At 35.5% G+C, this 20,887-nt stretch overlaps 1 protein-coding gene across 1 annotated transcript; it reads left to right on the top strand.

Annotated features, from left to right (window-relative positions):
- The first annotated feature begins 539 nt into the window (after positions 1-539).
- Positions 540-13,698, top strand: LOC128240521 (uncharacterized). The gene is made up of 11 exons (XM_052957180.1): positions 540-615; positions 3,250-3,376; positions 4,404-4,763; positions 4,993-5,146; positions 6,204-6,374; positions 6,707-6,865; positions 8,446-8,619; positions 8,873-9,000; positions 9,767-9,863; positions 11,784-11,948; positions 12,238-13,698. Exons 2-11 carry the CDS (start codon positions 3,251-3,253, stop codon positions 12,492-12,494), a joined length of 1,791 nt encoding a protein of 596 aa, XP_052813140.1. The 5' UTR covers positions 540-615; position 3,250; the 3' UTR covers positions 12,495-13,698.
- The last annotated feature ends 7,189 nt before the right edge of the window (positions 13,699-20,887 follow it).

Here is a 20,887-nt window from a genome sequence, read left to right on the forward strand (position 1 = left end):
TTTCGGTGTTTAATGGCTAAAATCGCTACCATATCGCTTATTAAGAAAACCATGACATTTTCAGCAATTTTCAAACAATTGAGATCCGTAATACTGTGCGTCTTATATGTCTTGATTAAAGGTTGATTCTGAGATAAAAAATATTATAATGTCAAAACAAAGAGCATCTTTAATAATATATAGTTTAATTTTACAACTCAAAACTGTGTCCCAAGAAATAAAAGAAATTACCACGGCTAAAACAATATAAGATCGACGATGACACTTATAGTGATGATCAAGTGATGTGAGCCTAAAGCCTGTTAATTTACAGTTATATAAATAATGATTTCTAATGCTGATAAGCTGTTGCTGAATTTCAGCTCGTTTAAATGCGTTAAACTGAATAACTGTGAACGTGTTTTGTAGATAAACATTCTGCAAACTGCTGCAGTGTGCAAGAAATGCGGCATTTAAAATATAAACAAACGTGGGCTGTTGCTCAAAATAGCTGCTTATATAAGAGTGCTGGTGCATCCCAGCTATCAGAAACGCGGAGATCTGCTTGCTTAACCATTTGGAAAAGTGCAGAACTGGATTAAGTAAAAGCGTGCTAATCATTTCCATTGGGATAAGGTATGTCAATTTGTATATGTATATATATATATATATATATATATATATATATATATATATATATATATATATATATATATATATATATATATATATATATATATATATATTAATTATGCATACATTTTGTTAATAACGTTACTAGTAAGGTACATATATAATAGCTACGGTGACTTCTTAACTCGTTCCCACAACTACGTTATCTCTTGGCCATGAGTTACGTCGTGACAACTACATAAGTACTCGATTAAACGACTTATTTTGCTAAGGCCACGAATTTCCCTGGACTTAGTTATCTCTTAGCCGTGGCAACGAGTAAGTCTTCACCACAGGATTATTATTGACACATGCCATCTCTATGTCACAGTCAATAATACGCAACATCCATTTCAAGAAAAATGGAAACAAGTATAACACAAATGGAAATGTGTTACTACCGATTACTAAGCAGGTGAATATTGTAGACATTTTTCAATGTCGAATAATAATGAATCATATGTTTGCACTAGTAGTTTTCCAATTTATGTATTGTATGATGTTTGCATTAGTGTGTGGCATTTTGCAAACAAAACGTTTGTTTGTTTGTTTGTTTGTTTGTTTGTTTGTTTGTTTGTTTGTTTGTTTGTTTGTTTGTTTGTTTGTTTGTTTGTTTGTTTGTTTGTTTGTTTGTTTGTTTGTTTGTTTGTTTGTTTGTTTGTTTGTTTGTTTGTTTGTTTGTTTGTTTGTTTGTTTGTTTGTTTGTTTGTTTGATTGTTTGTATATTCATTTGCAATATTTGCATTTTACATAAAAAAATAATTCTCGTACAATCACGTGGCCAGCGATGCAAAAATACTGAGACGATGATACAAATTACTGCATGAAATACAACTACATGTAAACAGTAATATATGTCTGCTTAGTTTGTAACGTTTCTGAAGCCAGGGGCTAAATTCATCAGCCAACCCTAGTAACAGAGATGTCAAGTTAGTTTGTATTGTTTTTAAACCGGGGGCCGTATTCAACAGACTACCCAAGAAACAGAGAAGTGTGTTTTGTAATGTTTGTGAAACCAAGTGCCATATTTGACTGTTAATCCAGATAACAGAGAGGTCCACTAAGTTTGTAGTGTTTCAGAACGCGGAAACCATATTCAAAAGTCAAACAAGGTAGCAGAGCGTTCTGCTTAGTTTGTAATGTTTGTTAAACCAGGGTCACAGTCAACCAAGGTAGCAGAGAGGTCTGCTTAATTTGTAATGTTTTTTAAACCATTGACCGTCTTCAACAGTCAACCAAGGAAAAAGAAAAGTCTGCTTATATTGTAATGTGTGTGAAATAAGGGTCCATTTTCAACAGTCAATCCATGTCACAGAGAATATTGTGAGCATCTCGTTTAAGTGTTTGTTTGGCCTTAACCTGGTGCCTTAGGGCATTCGTTATAATGTAGCTACTGAGCTTGTCCCCTTAAGTTTACATAGTATTGATTGACGAATACATGTGAAATGCACAATACAATATGCAGTGAGTATTCATATATTAACTCATTCAGGATTGTGGAATATGAGTAAGCTTTTTTTCTAACCGTTTGTGCTGGAATCTTTGCTTTGAATTTGTGGAAAAGTGCCAGAACATGGATAAATAAAAAGCAATTTTACAATTTGCATATTTGACGAGCATTATTTGCGGGTTTATTTGCGGGTGTATGTAATCATGGTTAATAAGACATTGCAAACACATATTGACATCAAAATAACTAATCATGGTTCAAAAACACATTGCAAACACATATTGACATCAAAATAACTAATCATGGTTCAAGAATACATTGCAAGCACATATTGACATTAAAATAACTAATCATGGTTCAAGCACATATTGACATCATTTTTTATGTGTTCAGTGAAATAATTAACACACGTATGGATTAAATATTTATTTTCGATAATCTTTACATCTCTATTGCTAGATATGATGTAATAAGAGAGATGCTCGTCTTTTGAAATTACAATTATGATAAAAAATAACATCATATTCAATGATCGTACATTTTAGTAAAACAACTAACAAAATTAGTTGTATACATCATAATGCACCTGTCAATTGTAACCACAGCCCCAAGGTCCGGGGATATACCGGGGATAGCGGGGGAAATGGTCCGTGTTTATAACTTCCAGGTGGCCCTACAGTGCCAAGGAAAAGCGGTGGTTTTGTTTTCGCCCCAAAAATAGTGGGGAATCGACCGTGGCTTTGTGCCGGGCAATATCCGTTCTTTTAACGGGGTTTCTCCGCGTTTTAGCTAGGCTTTACCCGAGTTTAACGAGATCTAGCAAGATATTAAAAAGGTGGCACCTCATCCTGATTATCTCCGACTTTGAAAGGAGTCAGTTTCAAATAACCGGACGTCCCCAGGGAGCGGGTGCATTACGCAGGAATTGTACTAGCAGTTTGTCCCCGCAGATCGGGGATTTTTACCTGGTATTGGCTGGACGTAAGGTCAAATTGCCCGCTATTCCCCGAACCTGGGGGGCGAGGCTACAATTGGTGCATAATGTAGTTATATGTTAAGACAACCGTTACGATATAAATCAATCACATTAAACGAACTGTTACTTTTCTTGTTTGAACAATATAGTTTTATAAATGTCATGTTTACAGAATGATTTGGTTACGTTCATACATTGTTGTGGTGGCGTTGATGATAACGACATGTGGTGCAGACAGGTTGGCAAGATTGGAACGCCAAATGAAACTGGTGAAAGGCTTTCAGTCATTCGTTGAGTTAGTAAGTATATTTTTGACTTATAATTGTATACTTATGTTAAGGTCAATATGTAGTGTTGGTTATTGTTCGGACGCAAAAATTATACTTCTGTTCGCAGTCATTATTTAATCTTGCTACCCTATCAAATGGTAGTGACTGAGGACGCTTATTTGACAGTTCTAAATGATGGTACAAAGATATTGTTCATTTATATACCTCTGTCCAGGTCACCATGTCGTTTAGCTGACCGGTCACGTGATGTTGAAATAGGACGATAGTTTGATAGTACTAGATAAATGCGTAAGGTACAAAGTTTCATTCTAAACTTCTATTGAGGTCAATATATAGTTTTACTGACCTGTCACCTAGTATAGCCCGAGAACGATAGTTTAATAGTCGTACATAATGGCGTAACGTATATAGTATCATCCTATATTTCTGTTGAGGTCAATATGAACTTTAATGACTAGTTACGTGATATTGACAGAGAACGTTAGTTTAGTAGTCCTACATAATGGTATAAGGTAAAAAGTACCACCCTATATTTCCAATGAGGACACTTTGTCGATTTTCTGACCTTTCACGTGATATTGACCGAGGACGCTAGTTTGGTAGTCCTACATAATGGTGTAAGGTATAAAGTACCACCCTATACTTCCAATGAGGACACTTTGTCGATTTTCTGACCTTTCACTTGATATTGGCCGAGGACGCTAGTTTGGTAGTCCTACATAATGGCGTAAGATGTAAGATATACAGTTTCGTCATATATTTCTGTTGAGGTCATTATGTAGATTTACTCACTTGTAATATTGACCAAAGACGCTTGCTTCACTTTACTACATAATGACGGTTGGTAAAGATAATATAATTATATTGTTAACATGATCACCATGCTTAATTAGATCGTATGATTTTGTAACATATTTAAGTATGGTGTCGTAATAAACGACTCCTCTCTGTTTGCACTTCGGCTTTGCTACAAAATCAGTTACAGTTATCGTACAGTGCAATACCTGTATTCCACGGGGTATTGTTCTCGTTTCAGAGATTGGACGCACTTGAAGGAGATTTTGGCACATTAACTAAGAGGGTTTCCAATCTTGAATCTCTTGTAACCTCGTTCGATAACGATACAGGGGACGCTGACAGTGGCAGTTCAAGGACCGGGAATACTGAAGCCAAACTACATACAGAACCAGAACTAAACGACATCAAAAACACGCTCACAATGTATAAACATTCCTTTGAAAAACATAAAAAGGAATTAATCGATGTAAATTATGTGGTCAACGACACATTGTCAGCGTTTCTTTCGAACGCTTCAAAAACTGTTGACACATTAGTCAACACTGTCAGTGACCATATAAGAAACAGCACTGATAATATATCAGCTTCTTTGGAAAAGGTAAGCGAAACATAAGTGGGTGGGTATTGCGCTCTACGATATATTTTACATACTTGAGCATTTACAATGACTTAACAATTCTGAAGTTAAGACTGATATGGTCATGCACTTTAAGGGAAAAACATGGAAACAAAAAAACATGTTTGCTTTACATTCACATGCCCTTGAATATATCGCTGATAAAACAGATATTCTTCAACACATATTCTTTAAAACAAATACATTTCAGAACGTCTATGCAACACGGGTACATGTCAAAAACGAAACGGTTCAGCTAGAAAAAAAAGTTGAAGAGCTAATAGGCAGAGCAAATGAAGTTGTTGGCATCATTGATGAGCAGAGATCTACAATAGAAGACGGTATAATGGTCACCATCAGGGGGCGTAAGTATCTTGTAGCTAACGTGAGGATATTAACTCAGGCGTGTTTAAAGCTATAACATTTTCTGACAATAAATACCTATAATAACTGCTTTTATGTCCATAAGGAAGCAGAAGAGGCTCAAAAATGTCAGCCAATGTGTTTGATAAGCAGTGAAACGATAAATGTACTGTGAAGTGTGTTCCTTTCCTAAATAAAGTGAATTTACATGCCATAACGTTATTTTATATACGATATGCATAAAACAGTATGGAATGTTCGTATCATGTGAATAAATCAATGAATGGAGAAAACGACACAAACACATTTTTCTGGAGCTTATGATTGAAATGTTATAACACCCTATAATATTTATTATGCGTGTGTAGGATTTTTTACGCCAAGTGCTACATGCTACAATTAGAACTTATTTATGGCCCTCAATGTTTTACCGACCTGTATCAGCTCAACCTAACACTATTACGATCAAAAGTCATGTTGGTAGATCTGCATTTCTAAAATAGCACCGATAAAAAATACATCAGCCGCCATCTTTATACGATTTTTATATACTGAACGAGCTATATCAAAGTAATCGAGGAAATCGTTGTTTTAAGAGAAAATACCTCAATAGCGCACAACTTGTTTATCAATATACCGATGAATACCACACATTTTACAGCGTTGACGACAAAAACCAAGGATAGCTTCTTTTAAAAATATAGCCAGAATTTAAATCGTACTTCTCTAATTGTGTAACCTTTTTTTAAATATGTGCAAATACGTGTTATCGCATGTCCTAGACCGCTCATAAGATTAAAACGCTGCTGCCACCAACCATGCGCCTACAAACTTTCAAATGACTCACAAAGACAAGCCATATAACTAACAACTAGTCCAAGCACTTGCGTATCTCCGCCGCCTTAAATACTGTTTTATTTCTCTTTCTAATTCAAATTTCCTAGAATGACTTGTCTGCAAGATCCGAATGTTCTCAGTTATGTAACAGGGACAGAATAGTTAGTTACTTTATCGGCGTTGCACAACCGCCTTTTAATATAGTTATATTCCTCTATCCAGTTCACATTACCTGGAGTGACTGGTCTGCATGGTCCGACTGTTCTAAGTCATGTGACAAGGGCAGAAGAAGTAGACACAGGTCATGTTATGTTCCTCCCACTTTTACTGATGGCATTTGCAATGGTGATGATACAGAAACAGAGGAATGCGTCATTCACGAGTTTTGTTCATGTAAGTACGTTGCGATAAATTCATAAGATACATATTCTCTCAACCGTAACTACTTCAATACAGTATATTACAAAACACTCTCTGTTTGTGTCTGTGAAGGCTCTTCATGTTATTTGTGAGCGTACAAAGAAACTTAACAGCTGTGTATAGCAGATCATACGAGTATCAGTTCAAACATGTAGCTAATAATCTGAAATGGACACGAAGTTTTAAGTGAACTTTAAGAAGAAAAAAGGTTAATTACAGTAAACTAGTATTTCTAAACGTATTCTAAAAAACAACTTAAAAAGGAAGAAGTCAAACGGCACACTTGATATATTTTTCGTTCTAAGATTTGAGTGAATGGTCACCATGGTCCCGATGTTCCCGAACATGTAACAATGGAACAATGACGAGAAACAGAACATGCCATACTCCAGCTTCTCTCACCGCTACTTGCCAAGAAAATATAACTGAGAGTCAGACATGCCTAACGTCATTGGAATGTCCAGGTAGCCTTTACTGTTTATATTGCATATTGTCTGTAAATATTATCGGCAATGAAATAATTATTTAAATGAATATTTATTTCATATGGAACTAAATAAAGTAAAAGGCTACAGATAGTAAAGTTAAAGCAAAAAGGTCTACAGGAATATGAAATGAAGTTTACGCACACAGACATTGGTTCTCTGATAAATATGATAAAGAGAAAAAACACCGATAAGAACCGACCCCGTAACACCGGATGAGATCGCAATTGTTACAGTTATGGTCCGTGTCGGTTCGACTGTGTAATAGGACGGGATAGTTACCGTAACAGTTAAGTAACGCCCCGGATCGTCTGTGTAACTGGTCGGGATCGTTTGCCCTGTGTCATCTGTATTACTGGACAAAGTCTTTACCGTTAAAGTTAAGGTCTGACCCGTGTCCTCTGTGTTACTGGACGACATCGTTACCGTTTAAGTTAAGGGCCGCCCGCGTCGAGCGTATAACTGGACGAGGTCGTTACAGTTAGAGTTAAGGTCCGTCCCTATTCTTCTGTGTTACTGTACGAGTTCGTTACTGTTAGAGTTAAGGTCCGTCCCTGGTTCTCTGTGCTACTGGACAAGGTCGTTTCTGTTAAGATAAATTCCCGTTCTCTGCGTGTATTTTTGCTCTGTATCTTAAGAGTTACCCACCCCCCACCCCCGTGTACATTTAAACAGTTGTTGTATGTTTTATGTAGACAGAAAAGAATGCATTGCTGCCATGACATTGTTTCTCGATTGAAAATGGTATTAGTTGGATTCTCTTGGGTATGCGTGAACAGGAATGTCACACAAAAATCTTGCCAATGTCTCCCGAATGAGATATGTATTTACCAAGACTATCAAATCATAAAAGCATTATTTTAGATGGAAATTTGAAAGGAAGGGCTGAAATGAATATATAAATGCTGAAATGTTTATTTCATGTTCAGTTTTGACAATTAAGTATTTTTATTGCCTGAATCGGAATATGTCGGTAGTTTTAGATTTCTTCTCTGACGAACATTTTTACGCCATATCTAAATGGTAATTACTACAAACGAATGACTAGTGTAAAGATTAACTATTATTAAAAACAACTCTGGGTTTGAAAAGATAAATAGTTAATACTTTAAAGAGTGGACTCCGGGAAAAGTAATGGCTAGCAAATAAAGTTATAGAAGGTTATGGTATAAATATCGACGAATGAAATTGTAGATTAAATACGATATAACCTTTTTTTAACACTTTCCCATTTAATACATATACACACACGAACGAACGCACGAACGCACGCATGCCCGCACACATACACATACATACATTAAATTAAAAAGGACACAAGTCAACATCAAAATATAATTATACATTAGGTGACGCTATTTTATGATTGTCCTTTCAAACTAACATAACTTTAATGCTTTCTGTTGATGACTAATGGGTTCTATGAGCAACACCTAGCACCTGCCATGTCTTTTGCGGTAAAGCAGTATACAAAAAGCTCCCGATCATGCTCCACAATCCGTCCAAATAATGGCAGAAATATTTTCTTGTAAAATGCAATATTATGTTATAACCACCAGTGGATGGTCAATGGTCTTTGTGGTCGACATGGAGCAACTGTTCCGTGTTCTGTGGTGACGGCGTGGTGACCCGAAACCGATCATGTTCCAATCCAAGTCCACTTAATGGAGGGAGAGTTTGCCCGGGACAAGACATTTTAACAAAACCATGCAACTTGCGGCCTTGTATTAAATGTAAGTATCATTCGTTAATACAAATGTAATACTCGTTGGTTATTTCGTTGTATTTTCATTACATGGTAAGCTTCAACGATTTTGTTACCAGAGCTTTTTGCAATTAAGACGAAATGTGTATATGTTAATTTCAATGCAAAACATGTGCTTAAATATATATAATTATGCCAGGACTCGAGCTTATATTCTTATTTGCGGCAATATCGCAGTACATAATTTAATAAAGACACTTTTGGAATCATGTACTCACCAGATGACTGCAGCGATGTATTAAAACTGGGTTTGTCACGTGGTTCGGGTGTGTACAGAATCACGCTCTGGAACACGGACAAGGAAGTGGATGTTTACTGCGATATGGATACCGATGGTGGTGGGTGGACGGTTAGTATGATGGTGTTTATAAAATTGTTGCGATAATCAAATAAGTTGAATGACCAATACATCTTTAATCTATTCGAAACATACATGCAAAGCGTTTCTCTTGTTTATGGCATTTGGCAAACATTTGTACATACTTATGCCTTTTATATGCCTTTCGACCAAATCAAAATGAATATTAAAGTTTTTTGTGGAATATAACATAACTGTTAAGGAATACTGTTGTTAAAGGTATTTGAGGCATAAATAGAAAAAAGCTAATAATATATAATGCACTCGAACTTTGCATAATCAAGCTGTTTGACACATAAACGGTAATGAAAGGCAATGTTCAAAGCCCAAACCTAGCGAAAAATAATCATACTCTTTCAGAAATTATATACATATATATTAACTAGTAATTACGTTGAATGTACACGGGGATTTTTCCCTGAAAATATGAAATATATTTGACACTTATATATGGAGAGATTAAGCTATATACTGTATTTCACCCATTATGAAGTATAAATATTATTTAAAATGATTATTAGAATATATGTGTAGGAAATGTTCCCACAACGACCTGTCAATTTTGATTCAGCCTTACATAGGTGAACAGTGTTTTAAATGTCAACTTACCCCAGGAAATGAGTCATGTGGATCAATGTTTTTCGTGACCACTTCAAAACAGTCTTGCTGGATTTTATAGCCAATACAATGTCCGGAATTTCTCATATATTTACCAAATGTAATTCAATAGATTTTAAACATTGACTATTTTCTATAGGTGTTTCAAAGACGCTTGGATGGGTCTGTTGACTTCAACAGGAGATTTGTGGAGTACGAGCAGGGTTTTGGCTCACTGGATGGTGAATTTTGGATGGGTAAGTTCTTACGATATCGGAACCTTCTCCATAGATAAAGGCAAATTTAGTGCTGGTCTTCGTTTTAAATAAACTACACTTCTGCATATCAAAAAAGGCGACAAATTCTTAAGCATCCCAACAGCTTGACGGAAGTTAAATGTGTTTACTTTCACACAAGTATTTTGAAATGTGCGTTTATATATCTAATTATATGTTATCTTGCGTGATAATGTGCGAATATACCTAAATCGAGAGTTCAGTTTTACGTTGTTTGTTTATTTGTATATAAGAGTATAGAAAATGTTGCTTCAAACAAGATTAAGGTTAGAGCGATAAGCCGAAGCTTGCCAGTTTACGATGAACTACCGAAAATGTCCATAATTCCCTGAGGGCCTAAGGGTTCGAGGGAGATCATCACATACTTGTGATCAGCAACCAATTACAAACATCTTAAAAACGTGTATGTGTTGTTTCCGGCCATGATGTCATATTTTATTTAAATGGTTGTATAAAAATGTACTGTATATATAATTTACCTTACGGTTTATATTTCGATGGATCTGTACATTGCTTTCGGAACTTGAGTATAAGGCCTGCAGTCTAAAAAAATGTCTTTCCCATTTTCTGTCGTGAATTCCGTCGTCGGTCACGCTATCCTTTCAAAACCGTACAGCAAGTAGCACCGAATACGAAAGTTTTCGTCAGTAAGGCGACGTTTACATTGACATGTTTGCTTTAACTAAAACAAAACTAATGAAATAATTGAGACACTTGCTATATACGATTCGTTTAAACGTTAGCAACATGTTACATTTTTTCAGTGGACGTTTTCGTCTGCACTTTAAACTGGCCAACCTACATGTATCAGAGAACCCCCACAATTGCTTGGTCCCCCGGAGACTTGCCCTTTCCACTTGCATCGCCCCCTTCCTTGCTGCTTGACATAATACAAAAAAAATATTTTTTTGCTGTATAAAAATAACCCCCTATACAACCTAGAATTACGAAAACACGTGTACAAGCGGCTTTAATGCTAGCCGCTTAGTTATGAAAACCAACTGACCATTACCATAGTTGACAATATTCGGATATGCTTCGACCATCACTATACATGGTGGTAATCGTTATTACGTTTTATTCCGATATGAAACAAATCAATATTTTGAAACATGAACTTTGAGGGTGAAAAACAGCTTATCCGTGATAATGCTCTAATTCTTTCTAACAACGAATTAATAAAAGCTAAAATGGCGGCAATTTTCTTTTAACTGCACTTTGCAAAGCACATGCGTTAATGTACTTGCCGGTTGTTGCAGAAATGCCGAGCAAGCACCGGCCAACCGTATAATAACGTTAGAAGTCGCATACCTCAGTATCATTAGTGTGTACATATATCAATATCATAAGTGTGTACATACCTCAATATCATAAGTGTGTACATACCTCAATATCATAAGTGTGTACATACATTAATATCATTAGTGTATACATACATCAATATCATTTGTGTGTACTAACCTCAATGTTTTCAGTGTAATTCATTTTAATATCAATGGTGTTTAATTACTTCAAAAACATTAGTGTGCACGTACCTTAATATCACTAGTGTTAACCTACCTCAATGTCATTAGTACGTACATACCGCAATCGCAATTGTGCATACATACCTCAATATAATGAGTCTGTACATATCTCAATATCATAAGTGTGTTCATGCCTAAATATCTGAGTGTGTAAAATACCTCATAATATCAGTGTAACTTGCCTCAATTTCATTAATGTATTTTTACCTCTTTATCATTAGTATGTACATACCTTTACATAATTATATAATTAGTGTGTACAAACCTCAATATTATTTTTTTTATAACCTTAATATGTTTAGTGTGTACATGCCTTAATATCATTAGTGTAACCTAAATGTATCTATTTGTACAGGTCTTGGTCTTCTTCACTCCGTTACAAGCCGGGCTAACATGACCTTACGTATGGACGTGAGTTTACCAAACGGAACTACTGGATTTGACGAGTACTCGGGGTTTTATATTTCTCCACCAGACCAATACAACTTCAATGTTGACAGGAGGATCAACTCAGCAGGAAGTATGTTGCTACGAGGACGTGGTAGACAGATCAAATACGTCTGGATACGATTTTAATAATGATATGCCCATTAATTCGTCTCATACATGCATCTAGTATCCCACCTCCATAATACTTAATATTTTTGAATACAGTTGAACGTTTATAGCGCAAACTTATAAACCTTTAAATATCTATTTGTAATAGGTTTAGTTATTTATATAATCCTTATATTGTTAATTAACCTCAAACCCCTTTCTAGTTTTTATATGATACTGATATCAATTGGGGTAACCCGGTATATTTACAGTGTCCGGTTCCTATCTTCTCTCCGACATCGGTGATGATAGGGATTTCAACCATCAACCGTTTTCAACATACGATAGGGACGTGGACAAGTGGTTGTCTGGCAACTGTGCCCGAAACTATGGAGGAGGCTGGTGGTACAATTACTGCACGTACAGTAACCTGAATGCACAGTACAATAGTGGCGGGTTTTATTACTATTCCTTCCAAAGATACACAACGTTGAAGACGTCAGCTATAATGCTACGATTGAGTAATTAAGATTCAACCGCAGTATTTTAATGCATTTAATAATGGTTTGTGAGTTCATTTAAATAGTGTTGCGGAATTATGAACTTGATGCTATGTTTTAAACACAATCAACTATTTTAAGCATTTAAGGTAAACATACCCGCCTTTTCCTAAAGCTATGGAATGTGCAAATTGATTGCTAACTCAAACATGTTTGTGTTTGTGAAGTTAGTGATAGTCCAAATCATTTACATAACTCTTTCATAGACAGCAAAAGGCAACACGCGGATAAATTATTTGAATTATTTTGCCCAATATCTCGAGGTAAAGAAAATTTGCCTCGTTTTTTATTATTTTGGTAGACTTGTTTTAGTAATAATTTATTACAATTCATCGGCAGAATATTCCTGACTTATCAGTTTAATATCAAATTGTTTAGCATATAGGCGATCTCACTTAGTAGTCATTTAATACGAAATAGTAAAGGAGTTTTATTATTATCGTATTGTTTGGCCACGAAGTAAGGTTCTAGTTACAGCATTAATACTTATTTGCCAACTTACAACGCTAAAACACAGCCATATTTAACGCTATTGAGTACGTAACGTCACTCGCTTTCGATATTTATTACGCTATTTATGTATTGCCGGATTGATGTCATTATTTGGGGTATGAACGCAGTTGGGTTGGTTTTATGTGTGGAGTACGATGATGACATCTATCACGCAATTCATAACTTAAATAAAATACATTATTTCGTTATTTCTTTCAAGAACTGTTGAAAAAATTCTTAATTTTATTTAAGAAAACCTGACAGTATTTATTTTATCTATTTTGTAAATAGACCGAATCGACCGTAAGCGGAAACAGTTTACTATATTACGTCACAATAACGTGGAAAATATAGAGTACTTCAAAAATCATTTTTATACGCCAAAATTGAAACGCTTATGGCATCATGTTTTTATCATTTCATCAATCAACACTTTCTAACACAAGTTTTTCGTGGCCTTCTGGCACATTACAAACAATAACAAGATAAAGACGCTGATTCGCAATCCGAATATATCCAACGTTTATCGCAAAATATTCGCAATTGGTGCAAGTCAGTTCAATTGAGAAATGGAAGTAGAGGTGTAAATATGTAATAATGGTGACATCATTTATTATATGAATATAGTTACTGGATACAATCTTGTACCTAGTTATGAGAGGGTCTTTATCGAACGTGGAAGCATACACATTATTATTTTTATTATCAAATTGTTAATTATTGTTATTATTATTATTGTTAATATTGTTAACATTAATTGATATTTTTATTATTATTATTATTATTATTATTATTATTATTATTATTATTATTATTATTATTATTATCATTATTATTATTATTATTATTATTATTATTATTATTATTATTATTATTATTATTATTATAATTATATCATAATGTGAATAGTTATTTTCCTAATATTTGATCTGTTTGGATATATGTTATATTAAACTAAGATGAAATGTTTTCTGTCACATTGGGTGTTTTGTTTCTGAAAGTTATTGAAAAAACTGCTTTTCATTTCAAATAAAATCGACCTTAAAATAGAATTCTAAGGCTTCATGTTCTCTATAAAGTTGAGGAATGCTCATATATCCGTTAAAGTACCAAGTATCTTTCTTCATTTCTATGGATCAAAGCAACGAGGTTTTAAGTAGCTCTGCATTTAATGTGAACTTTGAATGATTTAATAGATCTAAGTGCCTCATTATATAATTACACTTAAGTTGTTAAATGTCATTTTAAATGTTTAAAAGTTCTAACTGCCTCATTCTATAATGACACTGAAGTTGTTAAATGTCATTTTAAATGTTTAAAAGTTCTAACTGCCTCATCATATAATGACACTTAAGTTTTTAAATGTCATTTTGAATGTATAAAAGTTCTAACTGCCTCATTAAATAATGTCACTTTAAATGCTTTAAGGCTTCAAGTGCATCTGTTTAATGTCACATTGAATGTTTTAAGTGCCTCATTGTTCTAGGTCACTTTGAATAGTTTAAGGTTCAAAAAGTCTTCTTGTGCAATGTCACTTAAAAGGTTTTAGAGATCAAATGCCTCTTTGAATGTTGTCGCTTTTGCTATTCATGCTTTGCTTTTGATATATATATTAAATGTATGAAAACAAATGTTTGATGGATATCTGACATACCCTTTGCCGGATACTGACAGATTCAAGTTGATATGCGTTTGCCGGATCCCGACCATTTGCCGGATCCTGACAAATTTATGTAGATACCTTTCGCCGAGTTCTGACAGTTTCGACTGCATGTGGTACAATATCAAAACAGCTCTCACAAGTTGCCTCCCTTTCTTTCACTGCCATCTAAAAGTTTTCTTAAACTTAACTGTTTGTCCATGTTTAATTGTTGTGGATGTACTTCGCTAGATAGACTGGTGTACACTATTTTGACACAGTAAACATTGGTATTTTGGGTTGCAACAGTAACCACCTGTATTGTGCATAATCACAATTAAGACTCCTTTCTTTGGTTATCAAAGTAAGCACTTGTACCGTTGGCTATAACAGTAAACATTCGTATAGTTAATTATCACAGTAAACACTTTGGCTTTGGTAAGAACACGTATGTTTGTTAACCACAGTAAACACTCATATCTTAAGTTATTACAGTAAACATGATTTTCTTTGGTTATCACAGAGCACAGTAAGCACTTTTATCTTCTGTATAATATGTTCAGTTCAGAAGTGTTTAAAGTTACAAGTGCGGTGATACCACCTATATTCGTTTGAAATATAACATAAGCAACAACATGCCAATAAGTTCGTTAAAGGACTTTTGTCTTCAGAATGAGTGCGGTGAACATAGCATTTGTGTAAGCACAAACAACACGTACCAATGCAACTGTATTGACGACAGCCCTTTTGCTTACATTAAGGCATCAAGCGAGCAGTCTTAAGCAGGAACTGAACTCAAAACGCAAGGGCTGAACGGATTGAGAACAATATACAGAGGGCAGTCTTTGGCATGAACTAAAATCAACACACAAGGGCTCCTTAATCATAAAACGTACCGGGAAACATATATGATTCAAACGTCAAGTGTACAACCTATGATTAAAACCGAAAACCTCTTTTATAACTATGACCAATTCGCGTTTGTTTGCAAACAAAACTCAAAACGTTGTAAAAATCTGATATAAACGTTAGTTATTTAACACTGTATTGTTCAAAATGACTTGTCAAACACGGTTTTCCCAGCTGTGTACTCGCCAAAATATACATACAGATTGTTCCGAAAAATGTGAAATAACCTGAGTAACATAAACAAATATTGCTGACCGTTTATCAGTGGTAACATATATTACTAAACTTAGACTGTACTGCTGCATGTTCAGAGGCTGTAACCAAGACATTCATATATACCCTATGCCATTCAGCAGGGTTTATGTTTAAACTTTTGGCAACTGAGCTTGTTCATGTAGTTTTACACATACGTTTTCAAACTAATACTGTATCGCTGACTGTTCATACGCTGTTACCTTGACATTCGTCATACTATATCGCTGACTGTTCATAGGCGGTAACAAAGACGGTAAACCTAAAACTGTATAGCTGACCGTTCACAGGCGGTAGCAAAGACAGTAAACCTAAAACTGTATAGCTGATCGTTCATAGGCGGTAACAAAGACAGTTTAACTATAACTATATGGCTGACCGTTCACAGGCGGTAACAAAGACATAAACCTAAATATGTAGGCATATCGCTGACCGTTCATAGGCGGTAAAAAAGACAATAACCTAAAACTGTATAGCTGACCGTTCATAGGCGGTAACAAAGACATTTTAACAAAAACTGTATGGCTGACTATTCATTTGCGGTATTCAAGCCCCATTACCTAAAACTGTACTGCAGACTGTTCATATGCTGTAGCCAAGACATTTAGCCTAATATTGCATCGCTGACCGTTCGAAGGCGGTAAAAAAGACATAAACCTAAACATGTATGAATATCGCTGACCGTTCGTAGGCGGTAACAAAGACATAAACCTAAACATGTATGAATATCGCTGACCGTTCGTAGGCGGTAACAAAGACATAAACCTAAACATGTATGAACATCGCTGACTGTTCGTAGGCGGAAACAAAGACAAAAACCTAAACATGTATGGATATCGCTGACCGTTCATAGGCGGTAACAAGGACATAAACCTAAACATGTATGAATATCGCTGACCGTTCGTAGGCGGTAACAAAGATATAAACCTAAACATGTATGAATATCGCTGACCGTTCATAGGCGGTGACAAAGACAATAACCTATAACTGTACAGCTGACCGTTCATAGGCGGTAACAAAGACAACAAACTAAAACTAATTAGCTGACCGTTCATAGGCGATAACAAAGACAATAACCTAAAACTAATTAGCTGACCGTTCATAGGCGGTAACAAAGACAATAACCTAAAACTGTACAGATGACCGTTCATAGGCGGTAACAAAGACAATAACCTTAAACTGAATAGCTGACCGTTCATAGGCGGTAACAAAGACAATAACCTTAAACTGAATAGCTAACCGTTCATAGGCGGTAACAAAGACAATAACCTAAAACTGAATGGCTGACCGTTCATAGGCGGTAACAAAGACAATAACCTAAAACTGTATCGCTGACCGTTCATAGGCGGTAACAAAGACAATAACCTAAAACTGAATAGTTGACCGTTCATAGGCGGTAACAAAGACAATAACCTTAAACTGAATAGCTAACCGTTCATAGGCGGTAACAAAGACAATAACCTTAAACTGAATAGCTAACCGTTCATAGGCGGTAACAAAGACAATAACCTAAAACTGTATCGCTGACCGTTCATAGGCGGTTACAAAGAAAATAACCGAAAATTGTACAGCTGACCGTTCATAGGCGGTAACAAAGACAATAACCTTAAACTGAATAGCTGGCCGTTCATAGGCGGTAACAAAGACAATAACCTAAAACTGAATAGCTGACCGTTCAAAGGCGGTTACAAAGACAGTAACTTAAAACTGAATCGTTGACCGTTCATAGGCGGTAACAAAGACAATAACCTAAAACTGTATCGCTGACCATTCATATGCGGTAACAAACACAATAACCTTAAACTGAATAGCTGACCGTTCATAGGCGGTGACAAAGACAATAACCTTAAACTAAATAGCTGACCGTTCATAGGCGGTAACAAAGACAATAACCTAAACTGAATAGCTGACCGTTCGTAGGCGGTTACAAAGACAGTAACTTAAAACTGAATCGCTGACCGTGCATAGGCGGTGACAAAGGCAATAACCTAAAACATTATCGCTGACCGTTCAAAGGCGGTAACAAAGACAATAACCTAAAACTGAATAGCTGACCGTTCATAGGCGGTTACAAAGACATTAACTTAAAACTGAATCGCTGACCGTTCATATGCGGTGACAAATACAATACCCTATAACTGTACAGCTGACCGTTCATAGGCGGTAACAAAGACAACAAACTAAAACTAATTAGCTGACCGTTCATAGGCGATAACAAAAACAATAACCTAAAACTAATAAGCTGACCGTTCATAGGCGGTAACAAAGACAATAACCTAAAACTGTATCGCTGACAGTTCATATGCGGTAACAAAGACAATAACCTAAAACTGTATCGCTGACCATTCATATGCGGTAACAAAGACAATAACCTAAAACTGTATCGCTGACCATTCATATGCGGTAACAAAGACATTAACCTAAATCTAATAAGCTGACCGTTCATAGGCGATAACAAAGACAATAACCTAAAACTAATTAGCTGACCGTACATAGGCGATAACAAAGACAATAACCTTAAACTAATTAGCTGACCGTTCATAGGCGATAACAAAGACAATAACCTAAAACTAATTAGCTGACCGTTCATAGGCGATAACAAAGACAATAACCTAAAACTAATTAGCTGACCGTTCATAGGCGGTAACAAAGACAATAACCTTAAACTGTATAGCTGACCGTTCATAGGCGGTAACAAAGACAATAACCTTAAACTGTACAGCTGACCGTTCATAGGCGGTAACAAAGACTATAACCTTAAACTGTATCGCTGGCCGTTCATAGGCGGTGACAAAGACAGTAAACTAAAACTGTATCGCTGACCATTGATATGCGGTAACAAAGACAGTAACCTTAAACTTTATCGCTGACCATTCATATGCGGTAACAAAGACAATTACCTAAAACTGTATCGCTGACCGTTGATAGGCGGTAACAAAGACATTAAAATCAAACTGTATCGCTGACCATTCATATGCGGTAACAAAAACAGTAACCTAAAACTGTATCGCTGACCGTTCATATGCGGTAACAAAGACAACAAACTAAAACTGTATCGCTGACCGTTCATATGCGGTAAAAAAGACAATTACCTAAAACTGTATCGCTGACCATTCATAGGCGGTAACAAAGACAATTACCTAAAACTGCATCGCTGACCGTTCATATGCGGTTACAAAGACGATAACCTTAAACTGAATCGCTGACCATTCATAGGCGGTAACAAAGACAATTACCTAAAACTGTATCGCTGACCGTTCATATGCGGTAACAAAGACAATTACCTAAAACTGTATCGCTGACCGTTCATATGCGGTAACAAAGACAATAACCTAAAACTGTATCGCTGACCGTTCATATGCGGTTACAAAGACAATTACCTAAAACTGTATCGCTGACTGTTCATAGGCGGTAACAAAGACAATAACCTAAAACTGTATCGCTGACCGTTGATAGGCGGTGACAAAGACAATAACCTTATACTGAATAGCTAACCGTTCATAGGCGGTAACAAAGACAATTACCTAAAACTGAATGGCTGACGGTTCATAGGCGGTAACAAAGACAATAACCTAAAACTGTATCGCTGACCGTTCATATGCGGTAACAAAGACAATAACCTAAAACTGTATCGCTGACCATTCATATGCGGTAACAAAGACAATAACCTAAAACTTTATCGCTGACTGTTCATATGCGGTAACAAAGACAATAACCTAAAACTGTATCGGTGACCATTCATATGCGGTAACCAAGACATTTTAACTGAAATTGTAACGCTGACCGTTCATAGGCGATGAGAAAGACAATAACCTAAACCTGTATCGCTGACCGTTGATAGGCGGTAACAAAGACATTAACCTTAAATTAAATTGCTGACCGTTCATAGGCGGTTACAAAGACAATAATCTTAAACTGTACAGCTAACCGTTCAAAAACGATCATTCAATCGTTTAACAGAACGATGATTTTTTCAAGAAATTTTGCTTTTTATTGCATGGTATGTAGGCTTGATGCTTTATGTATAATGTATCATTACAGTTTCTTTAAAGCGTATACAAAGGCCCAATGTATTAACCTCAAATACTCTATGAACAAAACATAACAAAACTTTAAAGCAAACAAAATTAGCCTTAAAGAATATTTAATGCATGGCTGGCTGATGCAGAACTGTCAGAATACTGTCATTATGCCACATTTCCTAAATCATTAAAATATTATCGGCTCGTCGTATTTTTTCCCCAGCTATGTACTCGTCCAAATTTATCTCCGTATTGTACAGTCGGTAGAAGTAAAGTTTCAAAGTTAGAGGTTTGTCTCAAGAACGGATTAAAATAACAGTTAAATCAAAAAGAAATATGTCTTATACATTTCATAATGAAAACATTTATAGATTTGAATGCATTATTATATACTTTTTCACAAGGATTCACAAACGTAAATTGGTAGGATTGTGGATTAATAGCGTAAGAGCTTATCAGCTTTGATCGTACAGACAGTTTCAATGTGATAAAAACATAAGCGAAGAGAAAATATTTTTGTTAAAACACTTATCAATCCACGGAAATTGCCTTCCAAACTCATCATTTTGAGATAAGGCGTCACAGTCCACAGAATCTCCGGGCAATAAAAAAAGTCAAACAATTGCGCCATTATCATTTGCTATTATCACTTTCTTACTGTGTTAATTACTGTGTTATCCTAGACGTTTCTTAAACTGACCGATATTGCAGTATATCAGCTGAATGTACATGAATTAGGGTTATTTAGTACATTACATATATCAGAATGTTCTAGTGAAAGGTGTAGATGCTTGCATCTAAACAGTATAAACAAACCCAGTTCCAGCAGTTGTATCACTACATCGCCTACACAAATTGAAGTATTATAAAAACATAATTGGCAAATAACACGAAAACGAGAAATGGAGCAAATAGACTGGCTGATGTAATACAAACAGTTGCTGAACGAAAATGAATATTCTATGCGCATGAGTACTGCTGGTGACATAGGTGTTGTTGTTCTGCATTTGTTTGCAGTAGCCATATACTGGCCTTGTGTTGAAGACAA

The sequence above is a fragment of the Mya arenaria genome, chromosome 7 (genome assembly GCF_026914265.1).
Source record: "Mya arenaria isolate MELC-2E11 chromosome 7, ASM2691426v1".
Taxonomy (NCBI): Eukaryota; Metazoa; Mollusca; class Bivalvia; order Myida; family Myidae; genus Mya; species Mya arenaria.

What these genes read in the sequence shown, in the direction of transcription:
- LOC128240521 (XM_052957180.1), top strand. Translation starts at nt 3,251, where the DNA reads ATGATTTGGTTACGTTCATACATTGTTGTGGTGGCGTTGATGATAACG. An exon ending in CCGATGGTGGTGGGTGGACG is followed by an intron (nt 9,001 to 9,766) that starts GTTAGTATGATG and finishes TATTTTCTATAG; the next exon opens with GTGTTTCAAAGACGCTTGGA. An exon ending in GAGGATCAACTCAGCAGGAA is followed by an intron (nt 11,949 to 12,237) that starts GTATGTTGCTAC and finishes GTATATTTACAG; the next exon opens with TGTCCGGTTCCTATCTTCTC.